This window comes from Euprymna scolopes, chromosome 2, assembly GCF_053919585.1.
Source record: "Euprymna scolopes isolate OS-2025 chromosome 2, ASM5391958v1, whole genome shotgun sequence".
In the NCBI taxonomy this organism is placed as follows: Eukaryota; Metazoa; Mollusca; class Cephalopoda; order Sepiida; family Sepiolidae; genus Euprymna; species Euprymna scolopes.
Window position 1 is genome coordinate 117597935 of NC_136483.1, and position 20128 is coordinate 117618062.

Here is a 20128-nt window from a genome sequence, read left to right on the forward strand (position 1 = left end):
TTTTGACTGTGTTTGGATATAAATTGTTATAAAATTATGAATAATAGATTTTGAAATATTTATATATGCAAATGGTTTTAGGTATGAACTGTGAGCTTGCTGTACTGGGTTCAAGTTCTGTTAGGGCTACTGCATCACTTTCATTAATATCCTTGAGAAATATATTCTCTCATCAGCTATAGATTAAATAGTAGGGTAGACTGGACTCTCAGACTTTAGTTATGCAACTAAATCAGGAGAAGGAAAATTCTGAAATAACAAGTCTTTCTCTGTTTATACTAACATTGTTTCCAAACATCCAAAACTTCTTGTCATTGAACTCTAACTGTTTAGGAAAGGTGTGATTTGAGTTTCTTTTTTTTTTTTTTTCTAGTCAGCTTAGTCAGGAGTATTTATGTTGCGGGGTGAGTGTACAAGTTTAGTAAGTTCATCAAAGCACATGCCATGGAAGTATTTGTAAAACAAGCACAGGGATGCAATATTGTGGTGATGAGACAGGGGCTGGAGCATAATAGACAGTGTGGAACCTATTAGATTTTTTAATTTTTTTTGATTTCTGGAAATTGAAACGAGTTAATGTAAGGAATTAAAGACGAACAAAAATGATTCTCGCAACGACAAAAAAATGCCTATTAAAAATATATTAACAAGTTCATTTATGTAAATCTGTTCATATTTTGTGAAACATGATCAACAGATTGAATAGAAAATGGCTGTCATATTTAAAAAGTTGTGAGAAAGACAAAAACAAATAAAAATCATTCCACCATAAAATTCTCTTAATGGAATTATTGTTTTTTCTTTTTTTATGTCATGCTTATTTATTTCTTTATTAGCTTCCAAATGATACGATCATTCAAATCTGGCAAGGTGACATGTTTGATGTTGAACGTGCAGCCAAGCGAGGCCATCAAATTGTCTACTCCACCTGTTGGTACCTCGATCTCATTGAATATGGAATCAAGTGGCCCAAATATTACACTTGTGATCCAGCTGATACCAGTGGAGGTAATAAATGAGAAGAAAACATAATTTTGATTTGTTCAGCTTTATCTTTATTTTGCTTTCATTCCCCATCTTCCTCTGTCATTTGCTCCCCATCCTCCTCTGTCATTTGCTCCCCGTCCTCCTCTGTCATTTGCTCCCCGTCCTCCTCTGTCATTTGCTCCCCGTCCTCCTCTGTCATTTGCTCCCCGTCCTCCTCTGTCATTTGCTCCCCGTCCTCTTCTGTCATTTGCTCTCCCTCCCCGTCCTCCCCTGTATTATTTATTTTTTTTAACTTATATTTTCATTGTATCAACAGTTGTGAAATTGAACTAAGTCTACTAAGTCCACTGATCCTGTTGTAACAATAGTGCAGGTCGATTTTGGAACCCCGGTGAGGCAATAGTGATGATAGTTGGAGTTTGACATAGAAAAGACCTACACAAAATATTTTTCTCAAAATCTTATCTTTGCTTGAGGAAATGACTTTAAAAGTTGAAAAATTGAAGCGATTAAAAGTTTTTCGGTGAATTGTCAAGAACGTCCCGTCATCAAAACAATCTGTACTGTTAAGAAAATAGAATCATTATTTAGAATAATTTTTAAACTATATTTTTAAATAAAATGAGTGAGGATAATGAATTGATAAAATAAATATTAAGTGTAAAGGCAAAATTATGTTTTTTTAAATAATAACGACCAAAGTTTGCTTTTTCATTTCAGGAACTTTTTTGGGGTGGAAACATTTTAGATTTCACCGTCGCAAAACATGCTCCTTATTGATATTGAAAATTAGCATTGTTTTATTATTTAATTTGAAAACATTACGATTAAGGCTTAATTATTTCGAAAAGAAAAACGAAAAAGACTTGTTTAAAATATATATTATATTTCAAGTGTCTGCTGTGAATTTAAACATATTTGTTTTATCTTTTTTAATTTGTTTTTCTATTAGGTTGGTGAGAAAATAATGGCATTTTTTTATGGTAAAATGAATGTCAAAAGCATTATTTTTATACCAACCTAATATTTCACATCAAATTCTATATGAAATTTTTATTAAAATATAGTAATACTCCAGTTTTATATTAAAACAAAAAAAAATAGTCCATACAATTTTATTCTACACATTCTTTACGAAACATAACCATGTAAATTTTCAAGTTTTTCTACTTAATAAAAATACTTTGCAGAAAATGAGTGTCAAATTTTAATTTCTTTTATTTTTAGGGAGTAATTGTTTTTAAGCAGTGTTTTTCTTCTAAAATTATAGTTTTAAAATCAGATAACCCACAAAGATTAATACGAGTAAATAAGGAAACTCCTTTAAAGGTTTTTAGTTATTTGTGCATCGATGTTATTGTGCTAAAATAATTTTGTTATTTAAAAAGCTATTCTTAATATGGGAAGGAGGTTGTATTGTAATTATTCTGTCTTTTCCCCTAAAAAGTTAATAAACAAAAATTTCATAAAAATTAAATTTTACTTGAAATTAAAAATAGCATAGTAACATGGATGCACAACAGTCATTTAAAATGGCACAGCTACAGCAAGAATGAATCTCTTTAAGGATAATTCATGTTATCGAAGGAGCTAAAATCTGCTAAAACTGTCTAAACTAAACACTACTATGCCTCTGATTTGGTTTTGTCCTCTCTCTTCAATACATCTAATTCAACTCTACAAAGTTTTTCATTATTTCTTATAACTAGCACTTATTTTTTTATGTATGAAACTGGAAGATAGCCTAATACAGTTTTCTTCAGTTATAATCCATTTATTTATTTTACTTTTCAAATTAGAATGTCAGTAAAAGCACAATGTTCAGTTTTAACCCATGGTTCACAAAATTTGCTGGTCCACTTTGTCATTTGGATGAAACCGCACTCCCAACTTCAGCAAGTCATCCAGTTTAGTTATTTCCTCAAACAGTTATCTTCACTTAAAAAAATAGTGAGATTTCTAAGTTAATTGCCAAGGAAATAATTAGTATTCGGCATGCAGTCAATCCACAATTGCCCTTGTTAAGGTAACACTATATAGGACAGAAGGTCAATATATTTTGTTATAAGAGCCCCAAACAGATTGACAGGAAATTTCTTGCAGCAATCAAAGTGAAAAGAATGAAGGAACAGCTACACAGACTGTTTAATATATCTTGTAGCTGGAAACTTTGTCTTGAAATGTGATGACTTTGCAGTAAAGTACAAGACAGAAAAATGTCAAAAAGGCACATAATCTGCACTTGTCCTAACAAGAAGGTAAAATTAATTCTATAGATTCACCTGCAATTATGTTCCTTTTTTTTTTCTTTTTTTTTTTGTGGAAAATAAAATAATATATTGGTATTTATTATGTAATCTGGCTCTATTATTAAACATGCAAATTTTCCAATATTCAGGTTCCACTAGAAGAACTGCCATTTACAGCAATTTTTAAATTACTTGATGGAACAACAAAAAGCCTAACAGTATTTACTGGTCCTTTGGGGAAACTTTGTATAAATAATTATCAAGATTTGCCTGAAGTAGAATTCTAAAAAAAATTAGTGTCCTACCCGATCATCATTATCTGACAGCAGAAGAAACAAATAATTCAAGTGTGAAGACCAGAGGCATACTTTTTCAGTATGCTGTTGGCATTTCTTGTGGAGAAGTTAACTTAGAAAATTGGATCCTTGAATCAAGGAAGATGGCTAATATAAGCCACAAGATTAATGTGTTTATGGACTAGAGTTGTCTATCCTCAAACACTATGATAAATTAAACATTTTGGTCAAATTTATCATTCAAGTGTATGCAGTTGAGATCAAAACCGACAATATTTTTTTTTTAACAAACAGCGGTATATTTTAATATGATTCAGAGAACAAAACAGTTAACTGAAATCCAAATTACTGTTTTAGACAGTTCAAAATATAGTGCTTTTGCACTACTTCCGGAAGATATAATATCGATGATAAACTCAGATGAATTGGATGTTAGAGAAGAGGGCATTCAAACGATTTTGTCCATTAGGTAAATAAATGTTTATCCATTAAATTTTATTAGTTTTCTTAATTTACCCAAACAATAGTTAGTTTTATTACATCAACAAAAATATTTAAAAAATAAGTGTTTTCAAATAATTTTGTTATTTTTGTGGGGTTTTTTTTCCAGAAATAGTGAACAACTCAAAAAAAAAAAAAAAAAATGAAAAAGATTACTGCTATCAATTTTGCAGCAACACACTGGTCAAATTTGATTGATTTTTCTCAAAATGTTGTATATGGGCAGGAAGCAAGACAGACACATTATTACAAAGTGCCAGCAAATTAGACCTTCATTTTCCTCAAAAGGAAATTATACAGAACAATTTAGTTCTATTATAAGTTTATATTATTGCCTCTAATAAAAAATTGAAATACATGGTTCTGTAACTTGTATCAAGTTGTTATATTGTGTAATACATCTCCACATATCTTTTTGAATTGTGAAATTTAAAAGACTTAGTTGCTAATTAGCTTTTTTTACAATTTTTGTTTAATCAATGCAGTAAAAGTTTAGATATTTTGCTAGTTGTGATTCATAATTAAAATTATAATTAATATATTTATTTTTCTTTCAATGTATTTCATATAAATATATCAATTTTAATTGAATTTTTTATAAAAATAACGAAATTTCAAAGTCAGTGTTGTGAAAAATGCTATGAAAATGAAGGATTTTTCAGCATTTTTCTACACGATTTTTAAAATTAAATGCTCAATTTTCTGTTCAAGATGGGAATCTAATTTTTTATATATGTTATCACATCAAATCCCAACTATCATCACCAGTGCCATGTTGATTTTCTGAAAAAAGTTGCAAATCGACCTGCCCTATTGTAACAGTGTAGCACATGGGCAGACTCTTTGACTCATCTTATTTATTAGTGTAATGCTGTCAAATTTTTTTGTTTTTTTAGAAGCCAATTATTGAAATTAGAATATCTATTCCAGGATTGATAAAAATTAATTCCCCAGATAGGACAGTTTTGCATCACTTTTACGTGACCTTATGAAGATTAAAATAAATTTATAATCATAGTAAAGCATATGTAATGATGTCTAATGACTACAGATCCACTTCTATGCAAATCGGATGTAGTTGAATTTTCAAATGAGATGTTGTGCACATATTATGCCTCCTACCAAACGTTTAAAATATCTCGAATTAACTGAAATTTGGAAAATTGATCAATTCATTGGCTAAAATTTTTTTTAAATCTGAGGTATTTGAATTTTCAAAGTTTTAACCCTCTTTTTACACTCTTTGCATAAAACTAAATTAAACTAAATATAACTCCCATTTGGATCAAGTATGCCAAGCAGGTATGTTCCAAAATTCAGAATGATCAGCTAGTTAATTTAGGACTAAATCCTATACATATTAATATACAAATATTCCTTACTTTATAAAGATAAACCCTTCCAGCATGAGTGAGTTTTGGTTAATTAATGTTATTTTCTAATGTGTTTGTTTTTGTTTTTTTTTCTTCAAAGGTTATGACTTTGAAGAAAAAGATGTTCTTGGAGGAGAAGCCTGTTTATGGGCAGAATATATCGACAATGAAGAAATCATGTCCAGACTTTGGTAAGGAAAAACACCCTAAAGAATTTGAAAAAAAAAGTATTCAGTTTGCAGCCAACCCTGTGCAATTTGAGCAACATTGATATAATAATACGCTAAGGCAATTTCATGTATGTTTTATGCGCATTATATAAAAGAAAAGGAGATCATCTGATCAGCAAATATGCCTGTGAGACTAAGTAAAAAAAAAAAATCTAAATTCGATTTTACTCATTTCAAAATAAGTTGTTCAGAAATCAAAATAGGTTATTGTGTTTACTAAGCCAATGCAATTTTAATTAAAAACATTTAAAGAAAAGTAACATTCTGTTTTTATTGATTTGAAGAATATTTAACTGCCAATTATTTTTATGGTAAGAAGACAAAGAATTATATCGCTAGAATATTAAATAAAGAATATTCATTTTATTAATTTAAACAATATATAGCTGACCATGATTTATTTTTACAGAAGAAATTTTTTTTCGTAATAGTATTGACACTGACAGACATTTATTTTTTGAAAGGGAATATTATTAAAAAAAATTATACAGACTGATGTCTAAAGCATCATGGAATTTCACATGGTTCTATTAGTCCATATAATTTGCTTTCATGTTTGTATATATGTTATTACCTATCTACCCCTTTTTAATCTCAATCATAAAAAAAATACAATTTCATCTTGTTTCCTTTTATCAAATGTGAAACTCTAACTAAAATTACTTTCTTGGCTATCTTCTATCTGTTCTATCTAAAGATGGGGCAACAATATTGTAGAGTCTGTTTTCGTGTCAGACATTCAGAATGGTAATATGTCGCAAACTCTTACAAGGGTTTTTAAGAAAGGCCCTCCTCCTCCTTCTGCTAACCAGATATATTTTTAAACCACATTCATCAGAATACTCGATTTGAACAAAGGTGGTATAATAGTATCATGGGGGTCTACATTTTTCAAAGACATTCATTAAATGGAAATATGTCATACAAGATATATATAAATATTTTAGATAATTTATTTTTGATCAAAAGTATTGTTGCTTTGTTACCCAAATTCTGAAGACACTTGAGCTTTAAAACAGAAAATAACTCAATATGGATTAATTGACTTAGATTTTAACACCAGAACACGGTTTCATTGCAAAGGTTTCTTATTAACATTGAAATTTGCCATCTAATTTACATATGTTTGTGGAGTGTGCAGATATGCATGAAAATTAAATAGCAATGCTAAAGAGTCACTCTTATTATAAATCCTCATAAAATGTTAAGAAATATTAGTTATTGAATCAACATGCAATGAGAGGACAAAAGAAATACATAGCTAAATGAGAGTTGGGTGACTTGTTTAGTTAATAAAAATAAATAAAACAGATTTTTTTTTTTTCAAACAACTTAATTCAATAACTAATGTCTATTTTAGCATGTATCTTGTGATTAAAGTATTTAGGAAAAAAGCCTTATGGGAAACAGATGTTGATTATACTAATAAATCTATATCAATCAAATTGACAAAAAAAATAGCAATGTGCAACAAACCATGTAAACAATTAGAAGATATGTACAGTTATATACAGGGTTTGCACAGGCTTGAAAAGTCCTTGGACTTGAAAAGGCCTTATTTGTTATTACTTTGAAAATATGAACAATTTCTTGAAAAAATATCTTGAAAGACCTTTATGTATTCTTTATGTCCAGTAAAAATTTGTTGAAATATTAAAAATAAAATCAAAATAAATACTATTAAATTATTTTTTAAGTATTAATAAAAATACCATTAAAATATTTTTAAAATATCTATACTTGTATTAATTTGAGTTTTTTTTTTTTTTGTGTATTAAAAAGCTTTTTTCTATTTATTTAAAAACAAAAATGCAGCTTTGTTATACATGGGTTGTGGAATTACATTCACTAGCAAAAGATCTAGCTAATTTGCATATTCTTTTGAACATTCATTTTAATTAATTCCCTATTAGTTTTCTCAGTTTTCGTATGGGATGATCATCTTTAGTTAACTATTAAGTGTTATTATATTCATGCAGATATTCTACATGATTTATACTTGTGTAATATTTGTGTAAAAAGTTTATAGTAAACACCAACCTCTTTCTATATATATTTATGCATGTGTGTATATATTTGCTTAAAAACTTTATCTGCCAAACTCCTTTGTTAGTTTTTGGTCTACAGATATGAAACTTAATATATAGAGTATTTGAGTACATGCGAAACTTTAAATATGGGTTTTACCCGAGGAAAATCATGAAAATTTAAAAAAAAAAAAAAAAAAAAAAATATGGAATTTGTCAGATGAAGGTCGAACAACGGCATTACGAATATGCATGCGTAACATAGTAGCTATTGGTTAATGTTTTAATTTTTAGCCTTGCAGCAAATATGTCTTCATAGCTCAGGCATTAACGTCAAAGGAAAAAAAATAAATTGTAAGCTAAACGTTTTGGTATCGATTCTCGGTGGTGATGCAAAAATCATTTTTTGTAAACTTTCAAATCATTACTCTATATTCGGTCCAATGTAATATAATAATACATAAGAAATCTGCATAAATTAAAATATATTTAAGCGTATTTTACAACCGAGCAATGCCGAGTAGCCTGCTAGTTGAAAATAAAATCGAAATGCATTGTTTTGAAATTGTTTAGTAGTATTGTGCATACAAGAGTTACCTTCCATTATCAGAAAATTACCTCAGTAATTTTCTGATAATGCGACGTAACTCCATTTTATTTATTTATTTTTTTTTTTCAGTCTGGCCGGCATATTTTTCAGTTATCACAATTTTTTGTTTTTGGTGGAAGGTGGTGGTTTCTAATCTCACTCTATTCTTGCTTTCATTTATAATTTATTTTTTGGAGGAGGAGTAGTGGTGGCCACCATTTAAATAAAATAAATACCCCCCCCCCTCTAAAAAATTTCCTTGTGGGGACGAGATTTTCCAATGAAAATCCCTGCCCTCATAAAAAAAAAAAGATTGTGATAACCTAAAATGATGACAGCCATCTTGGTTGAAAATTTAAAAGCCGTAAAGAGAGTTAATATTTGAGATGGCATAAAAAGCATTTAAAACTACTTTAAACCACCAAAAAATGATGCAGGTAGATTGCAAAAGTAATTTTTCTTGGCTATGGTAGCATTTATTTGTTGTATATTTAATTTTTTACAACTTTTTAGAATCGCTGTGGATTATAGAACAGCCTCAAATTTTGTTTTGAGAATTTTAATTTTGTCTGGAAAAGGCCTTGAAAAACTTTGAAAAGTCCTTGCAAATGGACATTAAAAATTTGTACGAAACCTGATATAGCATCTGAATCCAAGGCGACTTTAAATCTAATATGATAGACATCATCATTACTAAGCTGAAACATGAACAAAGAATGCAGCCTTTCTTCTAATGACTTGGAAACACCTATGGTACATCTGTTACTCAGTCCCATGAAGAGCGGAATTTGGCTGAGATAAACTACAAAAACCCTTATCCCTGAGTGGCCATTGGGCCTTGATAAGTGGCGAACTCCATGTAAAAAAAAAAAAAAAAAAAAAACAAACTCCAGCTATATATAGCTGGAGTTTTTGTAGTTTTATTTTTGTTTAAAACTATTGTTTTTGTTTTTTTTTTCTTTTTTTTTTTTTTTTTTTTACCAAAATATTATTTTAATAGGATTTTTCAAGTTAAGTTCAGATATCCCAGTATTGTTTGATCATTAAATTATTAATAAAATTTTTTTATAAAACTTTAACTAATGTTATTATGGTAATGTTTTAATCTCTAATCTCCGGAATCTTTTAATACATGCTTCCAAGGGAAGTTACTCTTCATGGGGAAAAAAATCTTTGTTACTTCCCTTCAATTATAGTATACGAATGAAAAAAAGTATTCACTTGAAAAGCTTTTCGTAATTCCCTTTAGAAAGATTAAAATCAAAACATGATTTAAATTCAATTTAAATCTGATATGTTTGAATTTTCAAATGGGAGATTATGTCCATGCTATGCTTCTGAAAAACTCTTTAAAATATTCTAAAGACATTTGGGTAGTCTTTATTAATTGATATCTTAATACTTAAAATGTTAAAATTACACAAAAATCTGATATATCTGAAGTTTCACAAAGAGCCCTTGTTGCCCTCTTTGCATAAAACTAAATTATATACTAAATATGGCCCACATTACCCACCCTTACACCTAGCGGCTGTGTTCCGAAATTCATAATTAGTTTAGGAGTTAATCCTGTATATACAAATATAAACATGTCTAACTTAATATTTAGAGATATAACTTTTTTTCTTTTTTTAAACTTTAGGCCTGCTGCATCAGCGACTGCTGAACGACTGTGGAGTAGTAAAGATGTAAAAGACATTGACAAGGCAGGACGACGTCTCTATGAACATAGGTGTCGAATGCTCAGGTACGTATTTTAATGGAGGTGTGATACCAACTTGCTTAAAAACGACCTTTTGCTCAAATATCTTTGGGATGGGTTGTCAGAGAAGCACATATTTCAGTTGACTCAAATAAAACCTTTTGAGAGAAGAGTTTAAAAAGATAAGGCCAAATGATTTATATAAATAAAATGTATGTGTGTGAGTCTATAAAGATTAAACTGATAAACTCTTAAACTACTGGTCACATAACACTGAAATTAACAGGAAATAGTAATCACACACCAAGGATAACAAATAAGAGGAATCGTACATTAAGGATAACAAATAAAATCTTTGTTTGGATGAATAATGCATACAGAAATGTCAGCAAGTTGAAATGCAAAATGTTCATTTCAACTTGTTGACATATTTCTATTACTTTTGTGCATGCGCAAATTCATTCATAGCTTGAAATGGTTTAATTTTAAATCTTATCTATCTGTCGATAGCTCAAAATTAATGTTGCCTAAACTAGTTTGATAATAGAATAACGTATGTGACTGAATTGGAACCATTTATTGTACTAAACGACCAGAAAGAAAACTTTATAAATAAACCGTTTTGCAGATTATTAAACTCTACAAAAACTTATATTGGAAAAATAAATAAATATTAGAAAAAATAATGCCTGCATATATAAAGTATATTGAACCTAAATTAATGGGGAAAAGTTATGATAAAATAGTTTGATATTAATAACAAAATTGTACGTTTACACAATTTGATATAAAAAAAAAAAAAATTTTCTCTATCAAAGAAAGCACACTCAAGAATTTGTTGGAATTTGCCAAGCAACATGTACATATTCCTGTTGACATTATAAAAATAATAAAAATTACAGAAAATCTATGTTTCATAGCAACAGTATGTAAAAATTGATCAAACCACGAATGTCAATATTGTAATAAGGAGCCATGATGGTGCAGATGTATGTGAATCTATCAACAGGGAAGATATTGGTATTTATAGAGATGCTGATCTCGTACTATTTCGTAACACATCTAGAAGAAATTTAGATACAAATTTATAAAAATAGTTTCCCAACCTAAAATTTCAGTTTTTTAGATATAATCTTTAACTGGAACAATGAAACATACCAAACAGTATTTCATTATAAATTAATCAAAATTCGGTTTTCATATAAATACCATTGAGGTCATCAGAACTAGTTTATATTAAAAACTCAGATTACACATCCATTGTATCCTGTTCGTATCATTTCTCTCCATACAATTCTGGTGCTACCAGATCAAGCTGTCGGAAGATATTGGCTTCCCAATCTAAAATGCACCAAACGTTGATGTTATTGTTTTTCCTTTCCCTTTGCAAAACTCAATCATGTATTGCAAAGTCAAAAACGATTTCTTTCTTCAAAACAACCAAACCAAACACCAAGGATAAATATTTGAAGATATCAAGAACTTGAAGCATATAAACTTTTTTCCCAAATTACTGGATTCGACATTCCACAAAAAAGATTGATATGGTGTAAATCAAGCAACTAAATCTCACGGCAACACATTCCGAACCCTCACTGGCCAGATTTCATTTTTATATATATCGTCATGCTGCATTACAAGTTGATTTGTTTTCTTTTTAGATAATTGTTATTTTATCAACTTGCATGAAAAGAGCTATGGAAAAGATGCTTAAAACCGTTTGAATTATGCAAATACCATCAGTAGTTCAAAAGTTATGAGAATTTTAAGTGCCAAAATTTAGGCTTTTCTGTGGACATTTTTCTTTAGAAAAAGTGGGCTAAATTACGGACCTCAACATTTCAAGGAATTCAGTAATTTCGCCACCATTTATTTATTTTTCAAGCTATTCTCATGAAACTTGGAAGTCTTATGTAAAACTGTGTGCTGTTTCTGATTATGCAGTCAAATTTGATGTATCTCTTTACCATAAGCCATAAATTCAGATGTACAAATTTCAATTTTTTTTAAACTGGCGCATGGTATCATACAGTGGGTGTCTATTCATGAACAAAACTAAGTATTATAGTGGTATTTAAATATAGCCTTATTGAGAATAGGCATTTTCCTGCTTCCTTACCAAAGGAGAGCTTAATCTGGGGTGTAGCCATTGAATGCCTAAAGAGCATTCATAGTCGGTATTTACTACTCCCCTCACAGAAAAAAAAAATTGAGTAGATATGAATTAATCTCAGAAATAAATCAAAGAAAATTTTTCATATAGATTTTGAATTTCTGTAAAAGATGGAAATTCCCATAGTCGACCAGAACTTATGCATTTTGGGACCAGTCCAATTTTCAATTTTTAAATCCTCTCTATCTAACCCAAAATATACCCCTATTTTTTTTGAGATGCAACCATAAATCATACCCTACATGAATTCTTGATGTAGCTTTCACAGTACCAGGATACCAGGAATCCTGATAAGCAACAACTATATATTCACCAGTTGATGGTAATTTTTGCCATTTCTATTGTTGTTTTACTGAAAATTCAACTATGTAAACAAAGAAAAAAAATGGTAATTTTTACCTTGTTTCCACCTTAACATTGAAAATTACTACTTTTATATGTTTTAGGGTATGCTGAAAACGAATATTGCATTTAAATTTTCTGCAAATAAGTAGTTTTCCAGATATTAAACAATGTCATTTCTTATGTTATTGCTGGTGGCCATCTTGATATGCGTGAGCGCGCAACTGTAACCCCGAGAAACTATGCACAAACGCATGTACCAAGATGGCCACCAGCAATAACATAAAAAATGACATTGTTAATATCTGGAAAGCTACTTATTTGCAGAAAACTTAAATATGATATTCGTTTTCAGCATACCCGAAAACCTTAAAAGATAGTCATTTTAAAGAAAAATGTCAAGGTGGAAACAAGGTAAAAATTTACAAAATGCATCACAATGAAATTCTTTATCGAACCACCTAATTATTATTATTATTATTATTATTATTATTTAGATATCTTCAGTTAACAAAAAAAAAGCGGGTTTGTTTTACAGATTTGAAAAAATGGTCTTGACAATGAGTTAAGAATAAATTTATGTTTCACGATATATTTTATTTAATTGTTAGGTAAAAGTACAGAATAGTTAACAAAACACCCTTCCTTCCCCATGTTAAGAATGGGTTTCTAAATAATGTTATTTCAGCATGGTAGCATAAGTACCTTTTTATTTGTTATATATTTATTTTTTGTTTGTTTTTTTTACCATTACAAAACAAATGTGTGTTGTTTTTTAACACTAACGTTAAAAAACAACAAAATAGTATTGTTTGGAAATCAAATTTGACAAACTTGATAATTTTTTTAAATTGACAAACTCAGAATAAAAAAAAACTTTTTTCTGCTTTCGTTTTGAAAGCAGAAAAAATAGTTTTCTATTTTTAAGCGAATACAAACTTGTTAATACGCTGACAGCGATGGTTAGCGAAAAGCAAGCCGATTTGAATTTCTATAAAAGATAACATTTTAAAGAAATTTCCGCACAATTAATAATTATCAAATATTTACATATTATACATGAAAATAATTCTGAAACTATTATCTTTTTATTTATTTATTTATTTATTTTTTTATTACATTTTCACCCCAAACAAGGCAGATTGCCATTTTGATGTAGGGGGCTACTATCAGGGACGTAAGCTACTGGGGTACTATGTAGGGAGTTGGGCAGTAAGATATCGGTTCATGTTACACTTGAACTTCTGCATGTCAGTACAGTTGAGGGAGCCGGAATGGAATTCCAAAGTCTAGCTGTTCTGGGGAAGAAACTACTGGAGTAGAAAGCTCTCTTAGATCTAGGGATCTCCACTGTGTAGGGGTGGAATTTAGCTGCTTGTTGGGTTTGTCGAGGGTATTTACGTCGTGGGAGCACAAGTGCTTGCAGTTCGTCAGAGTATTCACCATTAAAATCCTTGTAAAACAGGCAGAGGGGTGCAACATTTCGGTGGTGGGACAGAGGCTGAAGCTTAGATGACAGTTCAGGACCTATCAGATTGGCGACTGTCTTTTGAACCTTGTCTAGGAGCGAGAGACTAGTAGCAGATGCACCAGCCTAAATATGACAACAATACTCCATACATGAGCGAATGGTGGCCTTATAGAGGTACAGGATACTTTTGGACGTTAGCAGCTTTCTAGCATGGTAGAGAGAGCATACCTTCTTCGCAGCAGTCCTGACAATGCTCTCAATGTAATTGTTCCAACTTGTGTTTCCTGTGAATGTTAGGCGGAGGAGTTTAAAAGAAGTACTTTCAGATAATGAATCTTTGGCCATTGCTATTGGTGATAGAGAAGGTTTCTTGTAATTATTGAAGGAAATAAGTTTAGTCTTGGCAGCATTGAATGTGATCATCCATTTTTGTCCCCATTCCACTACAGATTGGAGGTCATCCTCTAGTGTTTCTGCCATTTCCTTAGATATGTGTTCATTTGTTTTTCTGTCGTGCCTGTTATAGAGCGTGGTGTCATCAGCATATATATCCCATCTCAGAAGCAATTTTGTCGGGGAGGTCATTTATGAATATTAGGAATAATAAAGATCTAAGGATAGACCTCTGAGGCACTCCTGCATTTATATCATATTGTTTAGATGTACGACCATCAAGGACAACCTGGATTTTTCTCTTATCTAAGAAGGATTTAATTATGTTTAGTATTCTTCCAGTGATATTGTATGATCTGATTTTCCTGAGAAGACCTTCATGCCATACCCTGTCAAAAGCCTTAGATATATCTAGAGCTACCGCTCTACCCTCCCCTGCTTTGTCGAGTGAATGGTATATACGTTTAGAGATCACAGTTAGGATGTCTGCCGTGGAACGGGCTTGTCTAAATCCATATTGTTGGTCAGTTAGAAGTTTAGCATCTGTAAGATGATGGACTAGAACTTGGTTAATTATGGACTCAAATATTTTGGCGAAAAGTGGTAGGAGGCTAATGGTGCGATAATTTACTGGGTCAGTTCTTTCACCAGAATTCTTCAAAAATGGTACCACAGAAGCAGTTTTCCAGCAGCCTGGAAAGCAAGATTCATTAAGGCATTTGTTGTAAAGTTTGGAGAGAACTGGAGCTACTTTGGCAGAGCGTTTTTTTAATAGCACAGCCAGGATTAGATCAGGTCCACATGCTTTTGAAGTGTCAAGGTTTTTTATGATAGCATACACCTGAGATTGGGTGATTTTCAGATCATCTAACCTGGCGTCTGTCTGCAAAGGTAAGTCAGGGAGGGGATGGTTAGCAGGGTCCAGTGTGGAGTTGGAGGCAAACCGACTTGCAAGCATGTTAGCCTTCTCAGCTGCTGAGCAAACAACCTCATGATTGTTGGATAGTGGGAGAATTTTCGATTGCCCATTATTTACTACACTGTTGTAGATTTTCCAAAAATCACAGGTTCCTAATTTCTGTGCTTCGATGCGTTTTTGGTGGTTTCAGTAAATTCTCTCTTAGCTGTCGCTATTTCTTTCTTACAGTTACTTCTAGCTTCTATATACTTCTGCCTGTTTGAACTGGACTTATGTCGGTTGAATCTGCTGTACGTATGCTGTCTTTGTGCAATGGCAGTTGCACAAGTAAACCATTGGGGAGAGTGTGGCTTGCTATAAAATTTCTGCATGGGAACATGTGCTTCAATTGCCATTTTGAACCATTCAGTGGTCTTATTTGTGCACTGTTCAGCAGGAAGAGAAAAGATATTTCCCCATGGGGCATTTCTGATAAGATCCCTGATGGTTTTCCAGTCAGCTTTTTATAATATCTTGCCATTTTAAGCAATGGCTCTTCAATTTTGGCTCTAGAGTTTAGGGCGATTTCAACCATTATCACTGCATGATCAGCGTTCCCAAGTGGGCTGTGATCATCATTTTTTTACCGTTTTTTTTTTTTCATTTTTAACTTGATGCATAAAAATATGGAACGGGTAAAAGCAAAATAAATTAACATCATTGGAATACTTATTCTATTCTGTTTTCATCAATATAATTCTTTTAAAAATTGACCGACAAATAAAAAAGATATTGAAACACAGGTATGTAATATTGCTGATGTCCACAAAAATACAGCATACGCTTGTAATGCTAATACATATGCCAAATACATTCTTCTCTTGTGTGTGAACCGTGGTAAGGCTCCAAAAAATACTTAAACCTCATTTCTAGAAATAAAACTTATTTTTGTTTATGGCGCTTTTTTTTTTTTCTTTTTTTTTTTCATTAAACTTTTTGAAGGAAATAAGTTTAGTCTTGGCAGCATTGAATGTGATCATCCATTTTTGTCCCCATTCCACTACAGATTGGAGGTCATCCTCTAGTGTTTCTGCCATTTCCTTAGATATTATAATAGAATCTGCATATTCTAACTTTATAAAACCTTTTAAACTTGTTTTGTTTACAAAGATTTGACACTTGTTCATTATAAAGCAAAATTCAAAAATCGAAATTTAAGTGGATGCCATTAGTTTTACTTAAAATTCAATATTTCGAATTATTATAACGAAGAAGTGCCAAAGATTTATTTAAAAAGGAGAGAACTGTTTATATGTTGATGATATTGGAACTTTTTTTCTGTCTAAATGCCTATTTTGACTTGTATTTTCTCATGCCTTATAAATCATATTTTAGGTGTATTTTCAGTTGGTTTTGGACAAAAAAATAAAAATGCATTAAAAATAAAACTGTAAAATCTGAGGATGTTAACATCATTTTTGAAAAATTTTTTTTTTTAGTCGTGGACTTCGTGTTGGTCAAATAAATGGCCCAGATTATTGTCCCCGCCATGGACGGATGAAGGAATATCAGAGACCAATTGTACAAGAACAAGTTTGTGAAGGCTGTTCAAAACCGGTAAGTAACAAAATAAGAATAGTTTGGGTTGGGGGGGGGCATAATCCTTCAAATATAATATGATGTCTATACCCATAATCTTTCAAATATAATATGATGTCCATACCCATAATAGAAAGAAGGTATTGTACACCAAAAGTCACGTAAATTTTTGGAGTAGTTTTTTTTTTTTTTTAAAAAAGAAAATTAAATTTTGTGGCCAAATTAGCAATGACATTATTGAGACGCCATCTTAAAAACAAGGAAAATAACTCCAAATAATTCATACTTGCAAAATTTTAATAAGCCATTTTTAATATGGAGATATTGGGAAATTTCAAATTTGCTCAAAAATGATTTTTTTATAAAAATAAAACTACTTGATCAATTTATGTGATTTTTGGAGTATGATACTTTCCTTCAGTCATAAGTACATCCATTATACAGATTTTTTTTGATTTTTGTTTAATATGAGAGGAATTCTGGACAAAGATCGAAACTCAGAATTTGTTGTGAAAACTGAAATCTTCATTAATTTTGTGGAGTGCTATTCTGCACAAGTACCCATTAGTTTTTGCTAAAAGTGCACCAACATTTATACTCTTTTTTATGCACAAGTTAATTATTAATGATCAATGGTAAATAAATGTTTTGTTTTGCAAATGTCTACAAGAGATCTTTACTAAATGAACTAAAAATTGTGATCAATGTTTGTTTATATTCATTGTTTACTTGTGTTTTTTTTCTTTATTATTTTTTTGTTTATAATATAATCAGATCTGCTCAATCCTTTCTGATTTTTATTTTACTTTTCTTCCAACCAGGTTGAAGCTGATGGCCTGACATTTGTTGCTGTCTTCATCGTGGCTGCCTTGCTCGGTGGTGTTCTCGTACAGTACTCTCACAATGGTGGCCTCGTTGGCAACTTGAAGGCATGCAGAAATCGGACGATCATGGTCACCTTTCTGCTACTGCTTATACTCTACGTCATGTGTTACACAACTATTTGGGTGCGTGTAATGGACCTGAAACGCATCTATCCATGGAGGCAGAAAGTGAACTAATCAGAATGATGCCAATAATATCCATGTTGGTTTCCCAATTGAAGAGTTAGACAAAAAAATAAATAAAGAAGAAAAAATTATAAACAGGATTTTTAAAAATTATTTCCTTCAAGGAAGGAAAACTTGAAGAAAAGAAGTGGATATATATATATATATATATATATATATATATATATATTCCTCATTTTCCAATGCTCATTCAGAAAAAAAATTATAATAAAGAAGAAACTTAGACAACTGAATGAAACAAATTCCTTTTCTCTTCCCTCCCCATTTCTCATTCTCCCAACCCGAATCCTTAAAGTCTCATTCAATAGATGTTATCTTAAAAAATAAGAAATGAAAGCATATATTTGGGCAACACTCTCATTTATACATGTTTAGTTGAAGATGACATACATGGAAGACTATGAACATCATTGTGCAAGTCTTCCTTGCGTTTGAACAAACAAGACTTTCATCGTAGATATATAGTGTAAGAATTGACCAATCATTTTGATTATGGCTACTGCGTTAGTCAGAAAGGTTTAGGAAGAGTAATAGAATCATTGGCCAATGTTACATGCTTTTTTACATCTAGGGAAAGACTTATATAATGACACTCATAATGATCCTTATACATCATTTTCAAATAAATGTGAGTGTGCATGTATATATATATGTGTGTGTATGTATGTATGTCTGTGTATATATATATATATATATATATATATATATATAATTACAACAAAAGTTGTATTGACTTGTCCATGTTAAAAATGTTTTATAAGTTTAAGAGCATTTTATCTAATATATATTATTGAAAATAAATTCCTTTATTTAATAAATTTCATAAATTCCTTTGAAAATAAAAATTCTCTTTATTTAGTAAAGTCCACTGTATTAACTACTTAATATGCATCTCTAGGAGATATGAGTTATTAATGATAGTAAAACAGATAATTCGTTCATAAAGTAAGGGACTTGAGTTATCTGTGTAAATTGGACCTGAGCTCTACATAGGCTTTTTGGTCAAGTAGTCTAAATTGACATCAGCTAAAGACAATCCTCTATTATGGGTACAGGTTTCAGTTGAGTATGATTCTTATTTCTCTTTGCAAACTTTTTTTGTTTGTAGCCCAATAGAATAACTATTACATGTAATAACAGATTAAAAAGGCAAACGCAAAAATTCTTTTGTTTATGACTATACAACATTTTCCTAAATTTTTTTTAATATTGACAAGTTAATACCTTTTTTTTTTTTTATTTAATGTTACACTACCCCCCCCTACCCAATTTTCAAGAGAAAAGGAAAGCAAACTAATAGACAAAAATATTTTTTTCATCTCTGAAGACTTACCTTTCATTTATATATTGCATCTTTATATTCTTTTATTTTTATTTTTTTTTTTTTTCAAAAATTTCTTTTCATTTCGGCCTTCTGGTTTACACACCCAGCCCTCGTTAAAAAAAAAAAAAAAAAAAAAAAATCTTTTTATTTAAAAATAAATAAAATTTAAAAATAAACAAAAAAAAATTATGGATGTGGAAAAAAAAAAATTAAATTAAAAAAAATAATTCCTGACCTTTTTGATCGAGAAAACTTGAAGAATAAAAGAAAACAAAAACAAATCTATTTCTAGATTTTTGTGATGGTCAAACAAAACTTTTTAGGAATGTGTTTTAAACATTCGAAAAATACATACATACATACATACATACATATATATATATATATTTGTTTATACATATGTATAAACAAAAAAAAAACAATGCCTCCCCTCTCCAACATTTTCTTTTTCTGTAGAAAAAGAAAAAACGATGAAGAATATATTAAAAAAAAAAAAAAATACTTTAGAATTAAGATTTAAAAATGATATACTTCCTCTCCTTTTCCCTTCCCTACAAAACCCATAGAATTCATTTTATGGGAGATAAATCCATACATTTTTTCATATACACAAGTGTGTGTGTGTGTATATATATATATAATTACGATAAAAGATGAGATTTATTACATGAATCTGTTCTTTATTTAGTCGGTATATTCATCTGTGATGAATGATTCTGCTTTATCTGGGTGTTTTGCTCTGTGTCTTTTGATTAAACGTGTGCTTGGTCGTTAACCTGTGTATGACTAATGTATTTAATGTCCTCATTCTATTACTGCACTTTCATATTCATAAGTGTTTCTTGAGAGAAGAACTGAATGTCTGCTCCTTTAGCCTAAAAGATACAAAGATAAAATATCCACA

At 30.3% G+C, this 20128-nt stretch overlaps 1 protein-coding gene across 3 annotated transcripts in view; it reads left to right on the top strand.

The window, feature by feature from the left end:
• The window catches only part of LOC145294803 (beta-hexosaminidase subunit beta-like), a 215620-nt gene extending 197541 nt beyond the window's left edge, over positions 1-18079 (top strand). For all 3 annotated transcript variants that reach the window (XM_080141413.1, XM_080141414.1, XM_080141415.1), the window contains 5 exons: positions 837-1008; positions 5507-5597; positions 9895-9999; positions 16731-16848; positions 17652-18079. In XM_080141413.1, the coding sequence (XP_079997539.1) occupies positions 837-1008; positions 5507-5597; positions 9895-9999; positions 16731-16848; positions 17652-17891 (726 nt within the window). In that variant the 3' untranslated portion in view covers positions 17892-18079. The remainder of the gene's footprint in view (positions 1-836; positions 1009-5506; positions 5598-9894; positions 10000-16730; positions 16849-17651) is intronic.
• Positions 18080-20128: the final 2049 nt, after the last annotated feature.